General features: G+C 61.7%; 2 protein-coding genes across 3 annotated transcripts; both read left to right on the forward strand.

Moving 5' to 3' along the window:
- The first annotated feature begins 12 nt into the window (after window positions 1-12).
- PYROXD2 (pyridine nucleotide-disulphide oxidoreductase domain 2) lies at window positions 13-4,261 on the forward strand. 2 transcript variants are annotated; one of them, XM_032445577.1, is made up of 16 exons: window positions 13-855; window positions 1,116-1,135; window positions 1,294-1,387; window positions 1,460-1,533; window positions 1,620-1,766; window positions 1,869-2,013; window positions 2,124-2,185; window positions 2,277-2,374; window positions 2,500-2,641; window positions 2,732-2,866; window positions 2,948-3,020; window positions 3,100-3,256; window positions 3,340-3,494; window positions 3,584-3,690; window positions 3,776-3,896; window positions 3,979-4,261. In XM_032445577.1, exons 1-16 carry the CDS (start codon window positions 657-659, stop codon window positions 4,059-4,061), a joined length of 1,812 nt encoding a protein of 603 aa, XP_032301468.1. In that variant the 5' UTR covers window positions 13-656; the 3' UTR covers window positions 4,062-4,261. The 2 variants fall into 2 exon arrangements, with proteins under 2 accessions (XP_032301468.1, XP_032301469.1); XM_032445578.1 differs by having other exon boundaries at window positions 3,152-3,256; window positions 3,369-3,494.
- A 1,373-nt stretch (window positions 4,262-5,634) lies between these two features.
- Window positions 5,635-10,748, forward strand: LOXL4 (lysyl oxidase like 4). The gene is made up of 14 exons (XM_032445491.1): window positions 5,635-6,462; window positions 6,616-6,794; window positions 6,868-7,079; window positions 7,500-7,538; window positions 7,628-7,853; window positions 7,938-8,121; window positions 8,237-8,391; window positions 8,665-8,832; window positions 8,979-9,141; window positions 9,242-9,485; window positions 9,736-9,851; window positions 9,923-10,059; window positions 10,187-10,298; window positions 10,381-10,748. The coding sequence occupies exons 1-14, from the start codon at window positions 6,102-6,104 to the stop codon at window positions 10,449-10,451; spliced, it is 2,367 nt and encodes a 788-aa protein (XP_032301382.1). The 5' UTR covers window positions 5,635-6,101; the 3' UTR covers window positions 10,452-10,748.
- The last annotated feature ends 1,294 nt before the right edge of the window (window positions 10,749-12,042 follow it).

A 12,042-nucleotide genomic window follows, 5' to 3' on the forward strand; every position in this document is an offset into this window, starting at 1 on the left:
CCCATCTGCACCCCTAAACACAGGGCTGCGGGTTTGAGGTCCTCAAGCGTGGGGAGCTGGGGTACATCCTGTGCACCCCCAGCCCATGTGCAGCTTCTGGGCACGTTGGTACTGAGCTGAGCACCAGCACGTGGTGCAGCTGAGGCAGTTCATGTGTCCTCCAGACACATCTGCTGTCAGTGCATGTGCAAGCACTCTGAACTCCCTCTGTTCCAGGGGTTCCGGCTGTCCTGCACAGCTGAGGCTGAGCACTGTGTTTTGGAGGGTGCTGGACCGTGGCAGGGCCTTTGCCCTGTGCTGCTGGGCAGGAATTTTTCCTGCTGAGCAAAGCTCTGGGGCCAAGCCAAGCCCAGCCCCAGGCTGTCCCTTTCCCAGCTGCTATGGAGGGGCTGCATTCCCCTTCCCTGCAGCACTTGGTGGCCGCCCGCCCAGACGGTTGCTCTGGATCCATGTGTGCTCCCTAGGCTGCAAGCATCAGGCAGAATGACCGTGGGGCTGTGCCCATCTGCTCCCCAACCACTCTGAGTGCCCCAGGCAAAGGCTGGCTCAGGTTCAGCTGCAGGCTCTGTGTCCTGCCCAGCCATCCCACAAGCCATGAGACAGTGTCCAGTCCCTTGCCAAGGCGTCCCCTGCCCTGGGCCCCCTGCCCCCACCCCATGCCCGGAAATCCCATGAGAAGCACTGCCATGAAAGCAAAGTCCAGGAGCTACCAGCACAGTGTGGAGATGTCGGCCGGGCTCTGTGCTGGCCTGGGTGCAGGCTGTGCTGCCCACAGGCTGTGGGGCCAGCGCCTGGCTCATAGCAGGACCACTGAAAAGCTGCAACGAGAGTATGATGCCGTGGTGATCGGAGCAGGTAATGCAGGGCCAGGAGCTGGTGCGGGTGGGGCAGCCTCCAGTTGTGCATGGATGGGCATGAGTTACAGCTCCCTGGTGTGCTGCTGGCGTGGGGAGCTGAGCAGAGCTGGGGTGTGTTGGGGTCCAGGAATGTAGAGGAGAGGGTGTTTGCTGATGCCTGCATCTTCATGTCCAGAGTTCAGCTATTTGGGTGCTCTGCAGCCATGCCTGGCAGGGTGCCATGAGGCTGCCCTGGCTCACCCCCCTCTCTCCTTGCAGGGCACAACGGGCTGGTGGCAGTGAGTACCGATAGCAGAGCTCTCACCTCCATCCCCAGTGGGGGGCATTGGGAGGACGGTCTGCAGCAAGCACTGGGAATGGGGGCCCTATTGAGGTTTGGGAAGCAGGGACTTCCCTGGCAAGGTAGTCCCCATAGTGTGACACATGCTCCCTGCAGGCTGCCTACCTGCAGCAGGCAGGGCTGCGCACGGCCGTGCTGGAAAAACGCCATGTGCTGGGTGGTGCAGCTGTCACTGAGGAGATTGTGCCAGGTACCCCATATGCCCCTTATCCCCCTGCCCACTACCTACCCCATGCGTTGCTCACCACACCATGTTCTCCAGGCTTTAAGTTCTCCCGGGCTTCCTACCTGCTCAGTCTGCTACGTCCGCAGATCTATGCAGAGCTGGAGCTGCAGGTACTGCTGCCTTCCTGGTGTGCTGGCTGGGCTAGTCTGCTGTCCAGCCATCCCTGCAGTTTCCATCCTGACCCCATGCCTTGCAGCGGCATGGCCTGAGGGTGCTGCCACGGGACCCTTACTCCTTCACCCCACTGCTGGAGGACAGGAGCCCACCCCGCTCCCTGCTGATGGGGCACGACATGGCTCAAACCCAGCAGCAGATCGCCCAGTTCTCCCAGAAGGATGCTCAGGTACAGGGGCAACACCTGGCCTAGGAGCCCCACTGCCCATCAGAGCAGTAGGGATGCTCATGGTGGGATATCCTCTTCTGGCCATCCTCTGTCTCCATTCAGGCTTACCCTAAGTATGAGGCATTCATGGGGTGCTTGGTGTCTGCCATCAACCCACTGCTGGATGCCCCCCCTGCAGATACAGCTGCCCTAGGGCAGGGCTCCCTGCTGCAGAGGCTCCGTGCCCTGTGGCCCCTGCTGCAGACAGGTGTGTGGAGACATGGGGATCCTCATGGTGATGGTGGCTGGCCCACCCTGGGCACTGGTGGCCACGTCCTGGTGCAGCCATGCAGGTCCCAGAGCTGTCTTTTCTGACAGGGCTGGCAGTGGGACGGCAGCTGCCCCACTTCTATGAGGTACTGACAGCCCCAATCTCCAAGGTGAGTGCTAGAAGCAGTGGCACCCTCCCTGCATGCTCACGGGGTCCCAAACACAGCTCACCCCTGAACCTCTCCTTGTCTCCTGGACCAGATCCTGGATCACTGGTTTGAGTCAGAGCCCTTGAAGGCCACTCTGGCAACAGATGCAGTGATTGGGGCCATGAGCAGCCCCCACACCCCAGGTAGCGGGTGAGGGTCCCATCCCTTCCCTGGGTCTTGTGACTGTGTGCTGGCTGCTGGAGCTCTCATAAGGGCATCCTTGCCGTGGGGGACACGTGCAGGGGACAGACCTCATCCCCTTGGCTGACCCACAGGTATGTGCTGCTGCACCATGTCATGGGTGAGCTGGAGGGGCAGCGTGGTGCCTGGGGCTACGTGGCTGGGGGCATGGGGGCCCTGTCCCAATCCATCGCCCGTGCAGCAGCCACCCGTGGAGCCCACATCTTTACGGAGAAGGTATGGGGTTTCTGGGCTTAGTGTGTGCTGTAGGATGTCTGCTGCTGGCTGTAGGGATGAACTGGGTGAGGTGCCCTCTCCTCTGCCCAGGCTGTGTGCCGTGTGCTGCTGGGAACTGATGGGCAGGCACAGGGCATCGTGCTGCAGGACGGGACGGAGGTGAGGAGTAAAGTGGTGTTGTCCAACGCCTCCCCCCAGATCACCTTCCTGGAGCTCACTCCCAAGGTATGAGGCCACCATAGCACTTAGCACAGGGTCAGGCCCCAGCTGGGTCACCCCATTACCACAGTGCCCTCTCCATCCCAGGAGCAGCTGCCAGAGGACTTTGTGCGGCGGATCCAGCAGCTTGACACACGCTCCCCTGTCACCAAAATCAATGGTAGGGACAAGGGGCCACCCTCACCATGCTTGGACAGGCATGCTTGAAACACTTACACACCCCATTGTCCCCATCCAAGTGGCAGTGGACCAGCTGCCTAGCTTCCTTGCTGCCCCCAACACCCACGACAGCCGACCTTTACCCCATCACTGCTGCTCCATCCACCTCAACTGTGAGAACACACACCTTCTGCACCAGGCCTACACCGAGGCTGCCCATGGGCACCCCTCCAGCAGGTAGGAGGTGCTCACCTCACCCCCCTGCCCACTACCCTGGTGGTGCCAGGGGGATGTTTTGTGGCCATGTCTCACTCCCCCAGGCCCATGATTGAGCTGTGCATCCCTTCAGCTCTGGACCCAGGGCTGGCTCCTCCTGGCTGCCACGTTGTGTCCCTCTTCACCCAGTACACCCCATATGAGTTGGCGGGTGGGCAGCTCTGGGATGAGAAGACTCGAAATGCTTATGCAGACACAGGTGTGTAAAGCATGAATGGAGCAGGGTAATGCCTGGTGTACCAGTCCCTGCTTATGGGAAGAGTCACCAATGCCTCCATTCCTCCTTAGTGTTCGACTGCATTGAAGCCTATGCCCCAGGCTTCAAGGCATCTGTCATCGGCAGGGACATCCTGACACCACCTGACCTGGAGAGGATCTTCGGGCTGCCTGGTGGGGTGGGTGACAGTGTGCTGGGCTCTGAGCAACATTCCTGTGCCAGCTGGGGAGGGAACACTGCACACACAAGGGCTCTCTTTGCAGAACATCTTTCATGGAGGGATGTCTCTGGACCAGCTCTACTTCACCCGGCCAGCGCCATCCTACTCAACATACCAGACCCCGGTCCCAGGCTTATACCTGTGTGGGAGTGGAGCCCACCCCGGTAAGCATGGCTGAGAATGGGGCTGCAGGAGGAGGATAGGGCTACATAGACAGGCACAGACCCCATTCCTGCTGCTTTTCAGGAGGAGGTGTGATGGGTGCAGCGGGTCGCAATGCAGCCCAGGTGGTCCTCAGGGATTTCAGGCGCCTGCGGTGGCGGCAGTGAAACTGAATTCACCTGCACAGGCGTGTGGCTGCAGTTGTTTCCAGTGGTCCTGGCTTCCCAGCCATGCTGCAAGCCAAGCGTGTCAGGTAGCATCCCCTGTGAATAGGGCAGTGCAGGCTGGTGCAGTGTCCCAAGAGGTGTCAACTGTCCCAGTGCTGTGACACACACAGAAATAAACCCAGCCACAGACTTTGCATTTATAACACTCTCTCTGTGGTTTTTCAGCCTTTTGTGCAGCTCCTTGTGTGCTTTAGGCTGTGATACCCTGTGGCCTGAGTGCAGAGCACATCCTATGTCCCCCCCAGCACGGGCTGCACGGGGCTGCCCACACTGTGTCTGCTTATGTAGGGCACAGATGTGTCACTGAGCAGTGAATGGGGACAGCCAGCCCCTTGCTGGGGTGTGCCGTACTCCCAGCATCCTGCCCCGTGCTGCTGCTGAGAGCCATGCACAGCAATGACAGAGCTCACATCCTCTCCCTGCCCTCTTCCTCCTGAGGACAATGCTCTCGATTCAGCTCCAGGTCTCTCCTCCCGCTGAGCCCTAAATACGGCGTTTCCGGGCTGCGCTGCTGCACCTGAACCGCCTGAATCAATATTGACCGGCCAGGAATAGTCCCGCACTCCTCTGAGAATAGCCCCGCACACCCGCCCCGCTGCCCACAGCTTCCCGCACGGGGCTGCCCTGCTGCAGAGCCCTATTTTTAGCTGCCGCAGTCACTGGCTGCACGGGGCTGCAGGTGTTGGTGCCCGCTGCAACCCAGGGGTGACAACGAGGGGGGACACCCTGGTGTGCCGTGCTCACACCGAGCATCAGAGCGTGGCCGCAGCCATGGGAGAGATGATGAGATGGTGTCATGTGTGGGGATGTGGGGTGCCGGGGTGCTGCTGGCTCTGTCAGGACGTGGCAATGAGCTCACGGGCTATTCCCAGCCGTGTTGTTCCTGGCTCCTCCCGGCAGGAACCGGCTGCTTTCACTCCAAACAAACAGCCCGGTGGCCACTGGCACATTCCTGGCCGGCCGGTGGCCACCACCAGGGCACGGCGCTTCCTGTTTATCCCCATCCCACACTGGGTTGCTCCGGGGACCGCTGTTGGCCCCATCCTGCGGTCGCTCCCAGGGCAAACTGGAGGGAGGGGGGTGGGGGGGGCATCCCCTGTCTGCACATCCAATCAGGGGAGGCAGCCCGTGGGGACCCCCACAGCCCACTGGTGCTCTCTATGCACCCCAAGTTCTGGCACCATTGCAGCACCCAGCATGGGAGGGGGTCTTTTGGGGGTGATGTATCCATCAGCCCCATGTTCTGCCTGGCTGAGGACCTTCCCCATGGTGCTGTGAATGCTGAGTGGGAAACAGCCCCATCCGAAGGTCCTGCCTTCATTCTTGGGGTGGGGGGCAGCGGGCTCATCATCCCACACTCTGACCCTCCATAAGCTGCTTTGCCTCAGAGCAAGGCTCTGGCTGGGCAGGGTGCAGGGCTGGGCTCTGAGCCTCGTGTGGCGGGGGTTGGGGGGGCTGGGCTGGGCTGGGCTGGGCTGGGCTGCGTGGGCCCCCACCCGGGGCGGCCTCACCATAAAAGCAGCAGCAGGCGGTGCTCGGCTGCAGGAGAGCTGCTGGAGGGAGGCTGGAGTCAGCACCGCGTCCCCTCACCGACAGCCAGAGTGAGTGCCAGGGGCTGAGGTATTTCGGGTGGAGGTGGGGTAAGTGAAGCATCTCCCAGTGCTGCCGGTAGGCATGCAGGGGGAAAGGGTTGGAGATGGGGGCTGCATGCAGGAGGGAAGAAGTGATGGGTTTCAAGTGGAGGACAAAGGGGTTCTGTGGGATCCCCACACAGCCAAGAGAATAGGCATGAAGCAGTAAGGGCAGCACTTAGAGCTGCTGTCCTCCCACTGACTGTGGGGCAGGGGCTGTGCACAGCATGTGGATATGGAACCGAGCCCCAGGGAGGGAACCCTGCAAGCTGTGTACAGGGCAGGGACAGGGATGTTACTGCTGTGCAAGGAGGCACGATGCTGCTCCATCATCATCATGCTGTGAGCTATGGGAGGGCTGTGCCCCCGCACTGTGTTCCCTGGGGTCTCAGTGTCGGGCTGTCCCCAGGCATCCCACCTCAGAGCTGCAATGGTGATGCTGGCCGGTCTGAAACCCATCCTGCTCCCACTGGTGCTGGTGCTGTGCCAGGCGGCTCCCAGCACACAGGAGCCGCAAGAGGTGCAGCTGCGGCTGGCAGGGCCCCGGGGACCGGCCGGGGAGGGTCGTCTGGAGGTGCTGTACCAGGGCCGCTGGGGCACCGTGTGTGACGATGGCTTCGACTTCCACGTGGCCACCGTCGCCTGCCGGCAGCTGGGCTACACTGCAGCCATCACCTGGACCCACAGTGCTACTTACGGCCAGGGGGAAGGTAGGGGGCAGCTGGGGTGGGAGGGGGGCTGAATGGATGGCAGCTGCTGGGGGAAACCTGCACAGGGTGCTGTGGGAGGGGATGGCATGGGGGCACCCACTGGGTCTAGGGTGATGATGCTTCATAGTGACCCCTAGTTCTCCATCCCCCCAGGTCCCATCTGGTTAGACAATGTGCAGTGTGGGGGCAATGAGGTCTCCCTGGCTGATTGTGCCCACAATGGCTGGGGCACGAGTGACTGCCACCATGGTGAGGATGCCGGTGTGGTGTGCTCAGGGCAGCGTCTACACGGTGACTCTAATTTGATATCTGCCCCTGCTGCACTGGGAGAGGTGAGTAGGGGCTGTTCATCCATTGAGGTGGTTGGGGGTCAAGGGTGTGCTCATTACTGTGGCCATCCTGCAGGGGCCAGGGCTGAGCTTGGAGGAGGTGCGGATCAAACCCATCCTGGCACGGGCTAAGCTGAGCATGCCAGTGATGGAAGGAGCGGTGGAGGTGAAGTACAATGGGCGCTGGAGGCAGGTGTGTGATGCTGGCTGGACCCAGAATAACAGCCGTGTAGTGTGTGGGACACTGGGCTTCCCCCGCGAGAAGCGTGTCGACACCACCTTCTACAGGTAGGGATGTATGGATGTGCCATGGGGAAGGGATGGATGGATGCGCCATGGGGATTTGGGGCACGGTGGAGAGAGCCTTCTAGTGGAGGGAAGCAATTGTATCTAGGGGCATGGGGCACGTGTCCATGCCTGTGTCCCCTTCTTTGGGGCTTCAGCTTGGGTTCAGCAGCAGTCAGGGACTGCAGGATGGGTGCAGGCACAGGAAAGCTGAGTCTTGTGCTGGGCTATAAATACAGCCTATAATGAGCCCCTGCTGGTGCCAGGCGTCTTGTCATCCTGCCTGGGTATGCAGCACAGCCAGATTTGGCACAATATTGTCACTGAGAAGAGAACCCCAACATACAGTGGTGTGCCAGGGGAGGCAGGGATAGGGGCACAGCAGTGCTGAGCCTCCAAACCTCCTGGCTCTTGTCCTTGCAGGAAGCTCTGGAACATGAAGCTGAAGGACCCCAGCTCCAGGTAGGACTCAGCCCTGGTCAGGGGGCACCAGCATGGGAGCCCTCCACCAGAAAAGACTTACACCTCTTCCTGCTGCTCTTCTCTGGCAGCCTGAGGAACCTGAGCCAGAAGAGCAGTTTCTGGGTGCACCGTGTGGAGTGCCAGGGCACAGAGCCCCACCTGTCACACTGCCCCACGCAGCTGGCTCCCCCAGCCCCCAGACAGCACGCCTGTCCCCGCGGCATGCATGCAGTTGTCAGCTGTGTGCCTGGCCCTGCCTTCCAGCAGAAGAAGAACAGGGGCGAGAAACCTCCCCGCAAAGCCTCTCTAGGAAAGGTGAGCTGTGGCACGGCCCAGTGCCCAAATCCCAAGGCAGGCACCCAGGCAGCTCCCACTGAGTGTGCTTGCTCCTTGTGCCAGGGTCTTCCCGTGCGCCTGCGAGCAGGTGCTCACGCTGGTGAGGGCCGGGTGGAGGTGCTGCGCCATGGGCAGTGGGGCACCGTGTGTGGCCGGCGCTGGGACCTGGCAGCAGCCAGCGTGGTGTGTCGGCAGCTGGGTTATGGCACGGCCAAGCAGGCGCTGCTGGGAGCACAGATGGGTCAAGGTGAGGTGGATGAAGGGCAGGGACCCCCTTCCCCAGCCACTTCTGTCCCCCAGTCTGGCTGTGTGCAAGGGGATCCAGAGTGGGCAGACAGGCAGGAGTGCTCCCTCTGCTCCAGGCCTGGGGCCAATCCACATGAGTGAGGTGCGCTGCATCGGCCATGAGCGCTCCCTGGGTGAGTGCCACTTCCAGGACGGTGAGCAGAGTGGGTGCCGCCATGAGGACGACGCGGCTGTCCGCTGCCACGTGCCCCATATGGACTTCCAGAGCCAGGTGAGCCCCTGCTCCATTGCACAGCTCCTCCACACAGAACCCAATTGCACAGCCCCTCCATAAAGGGCCCTGTTGCACATCCTCTCCATGCAGAGGCCTTAGCTCCCTTCCTCCTATGGATGGAGCAGCCCAAGAGGATGGGGACAAGTAGAGCAACTTAAGCCACACTGATGTGGGGTGTGCAGGACATGCTGAAAGTGGTTGTGTGGGATGAAGGATGCACAGGGCTTCCTGCCCCACAGCAGCACTGTCCTAGCCCTTCTCTGCACACAGGTGCGCCTGGCTGGGGGCCGCAGCCCTGAGGAGGGTGTTGTGGAGGTGCTGGTACCAGTGCAGGGCAGGCTGCAGTGGGGCGCGGTGTGTGGAGCTCAGTGGGGGCTCAACGAAGCCATGGTGGTCTGCAGGCAGCTGGGGTTGGGCTTTGCCAGCCATGCCCTACAGGTGAGTATCATGAGTGTGCTGGGATGTGTTGGCATACAAGACAGCCCTGGGGCACATGGGTTTAAGCCCTGGCAGTACTGGTAGTGGTACTAGGAGCTGGTGGGTCAGATGAGGACTGATCTGAGCATTGTATCTCCCTCTGCCAGGAGACCTGGTATTGGGCAGGCAGCCCTGATGCCTCGCAGGTGCTGATGAGTGGGGTGCACTGCACAGGCACAGAGCTGGCCCTGCAGCAGTGCCAGCGCCACGGCCCCGTGCACTGCCCCAGTGGTGGGGGACGCTTCTCGGCAGGGGTCAGTTGTACCACCCGTGAGTACCCAGGGATGCCCATCCTCCTGGTGGGACACAGATCTGCACAGAGCAATGGGTGGCAGTGTGGAGGCCACTGGCTCTGTTTCCTTTGTGCCAGATGCCCCGGACCTGGTGATGAACGCCCAGCTGGTGCAGGAGACAGCTTACCTAGAGGATCGTCCATTGGGGCTGCTGTACTGCGCCCATGAGGAGCGCTGCCTGTCCCGCTCTGCTGACACCATGCAGTGGCCCTACGGCCACCGCCGCCTGCTCCGCTTCTCCTCCCAGATCCACAACCTGGGCAGAGCTGATTTCCGACCCCGGATGGGACGGCATGCCTGGACCTGGCACCAATGCCACCGGTGAGTCTCCCATGTCCCAGAGCCAGGCTGGGCACCAGGGGAGCCAAGCAGCTCCGTCCCCCTTGGCTGTGTCTCTCCTACACAGCCCCCACCCTTGGCAGAAACTGTCCCGCCCGGAGTAATTAGCAGCGTCCGAGACAGCACTGTCATTAGGGCTTTATTTGGACACAAGGCTGTAATTTGCACGGAGCTGCTCTCCTCTAGGTGCTGCCCGTCCTGCCCTGGCCCCATTCACCCCCTGTCCCCACAGGCACTACCACAGCATGGAGGTCTTCACCCACTACGACATCCTGACTCTCAATGGCACCAAGGTGGCTGAGGGCCACAAAGCCAGCTTCTGCCTGGAGGACACCAACTGCCCTGAGGGTAGGTGGCACCAGCACTGGGGCAGAGCACCCCCAGCCCCGCCATCCCTTATGTCTCCCCCATGTCCCCAGGGCTGCAGCGTCGCTTTGCCTGCGCCAACTTTGGGGAGCAGGGGGTGAGTGTGGGCTGCTGGGACACCTACCGGCACGACATTGACTGCCAGTGGATTGACATCACCGATGTGCCACCAGGCAGCTACACCTTCCAGGTATGGGCATGGAGGGACCCCATGCTGGGAGAGGAGGGCTGGGCACCTTTAGCACTGCTGGCATCCCCTCAGAGGTGCAGTGCAGCAGGCAAAGTGCCCCCAGCCCCGTGCCCATTGCCCTCTTCAGGTGGTGGTGAACCCCAAGCACGAAGTGGCTGAGTCAGATTTCTCCAACAATGTGCTGCGGTGCCAGTGCAAGTACGATGGGCAGCGCGTCTGGATGCATGGCTGTCACACAAGTAAGGAGGATGGGGGCAAAGGGGGTGACTGCACAAAGGGTGCCACATGTCCTGACCCCACCAACACCTCCACTCTCCTCAGGTGATGCCTATGGTGCTGACGTGGTGAGTGAGATGGAGCGGCGTGAGCGCCTGGCCAACAACCTGGTGTAAGACTCCGTCTCACCCCACACTCATGGGCACCCCAGCCCCTGCCCTGGCTGCAGCAGCACCTGCCTGAGCTCAGGGACTTGATGCCTGCCCTATTTATTTCTGCTACCATGGAGGATGGAGATGAGCATCATGGCTGGTGCAGGGGCCAAGCCCCATGCTGCCGGGGGGACCCCAGCTCCAGTGCTCTGGTGCCCCCACCGGACAACTACCTCAGCCTGCCTGGCCCCAGGCACTGCCACCCATGCACCGCCGCCCATGCACCAGTTATGTCTTCAATAAAGGTGCTGTGCAATGGGACAAGGGTGCTGTGTGGTGATATGGAGTACTTCACTGCCCCCCCGGCCCAGTTCCTATGCAGCCCTGTGGGGTTGGTGCCAGGCAGCCCTGGCTCCTGGCCTACCCACAGGCTGGGGCACTTTGTCCCTGACCCGGCTGACCCTATGCACACAGCAGGGCAGCCAGCTCTGCGGCAAAGCGGGCCGGCAGCCAGCCCCCAGCCGCCACAGTGCAGCCCATGCTGGGCTTTCCCAGGCTGTTCCTGGCAGCTCCCTGCATCCCTAGAGCAGGGATGGAGCAGCTTTGCCACTGGTAGCCCTTGCTCACGGGGACAGGGTGGGGACACAGAGAACAACATGCCCCTGCTCTGTTTCTTTCCCCTTTTAAAGGCAATAAATGAGAATTCCATCCGACAAGCCACCAGGTGCTGCCACCCTCTCCTGCCTGCATCCCATTCCCACCCCCATGCACCGATGCAGGACATAGATAGGGCTTCCATCCCCTGCCTCACCCCGTGCAGCCAGGACCAGTCTCCACGTGCTGGCCCCAGCACGTGGATAGGCCACGGGACGGTAGCCTCAAGCACAGCCCGTGGCAAGGCGCGTGCTGATGGAGGCTCATTGTGCCAAACCCCCCTGCTCACTGCCGGACAGCGGAAAGATGCTTTCCATGTGAGAGCATCCTCTCACCCTGAAACTTTCCGCTGTCTGGGCCACCTGGCTGAGACAGAGACCAGCTGGCAGTGGGGCCAGCAGCCGCAGAGCAGGGTCATGACCAGTTCCTCTGCCACTGCACTGGGGACAGCCAGGGGACAGGGGGTGGCCAGGGCAAGGTGGAGTTGACACCTGGCACTGCTCCACACTTACTGCTGAGGGCATGAGAGCCCCACAAACAATGGCCCTAACAGTTCTGAGGTGGCAGGACAGGCTCTGTGCTCTGCAGGGGACGTACGGGTGGGTTTGGGGTGGTGAAGTGATACAGAGAGCTCTGAAGACCTGGGGGAAAGGCAGCTGCCAGCTGCCCACACCGCTCCCGGGGGCAGGGCAGGAAGCCCCCGGGTGGGGAGCGCAGCCCACATCACAGCCCAGAGCCGGCTCAGGGCCGGCCCTTCCCAAAGCCAGACAAGGATTGCGCTGTTCGAGGTGGCAGATGTAAACAGGGTCCCTCTGCCAGCACATTCCAGCCCTTCCCCAGGCCATCCTGCCCAGCCCACCCTGGAGGGGAAACCCCTGCCTTGGAGCTGGGCACAGCATGCACACCCCCGAGGCACCCCACATGCATGAACAAGCACTGCAGCTGGAGGCAATGCTCTCAG

The sequence above is a fragment of the Coturnix japonica genome, chromosome 6 (assembly GCF_001577835.2).
Source record: "Coturnix japonica isolate 7356 chromosome 6, Coturnix japonica 2.1, whole genome shotgun sequence".
Taxonomy (NCBI): Eukaryota; Metazoa; Chordata; class Aves; order Galliformes; family Phasianidae; genus Coturnix; species Coturnix japonica.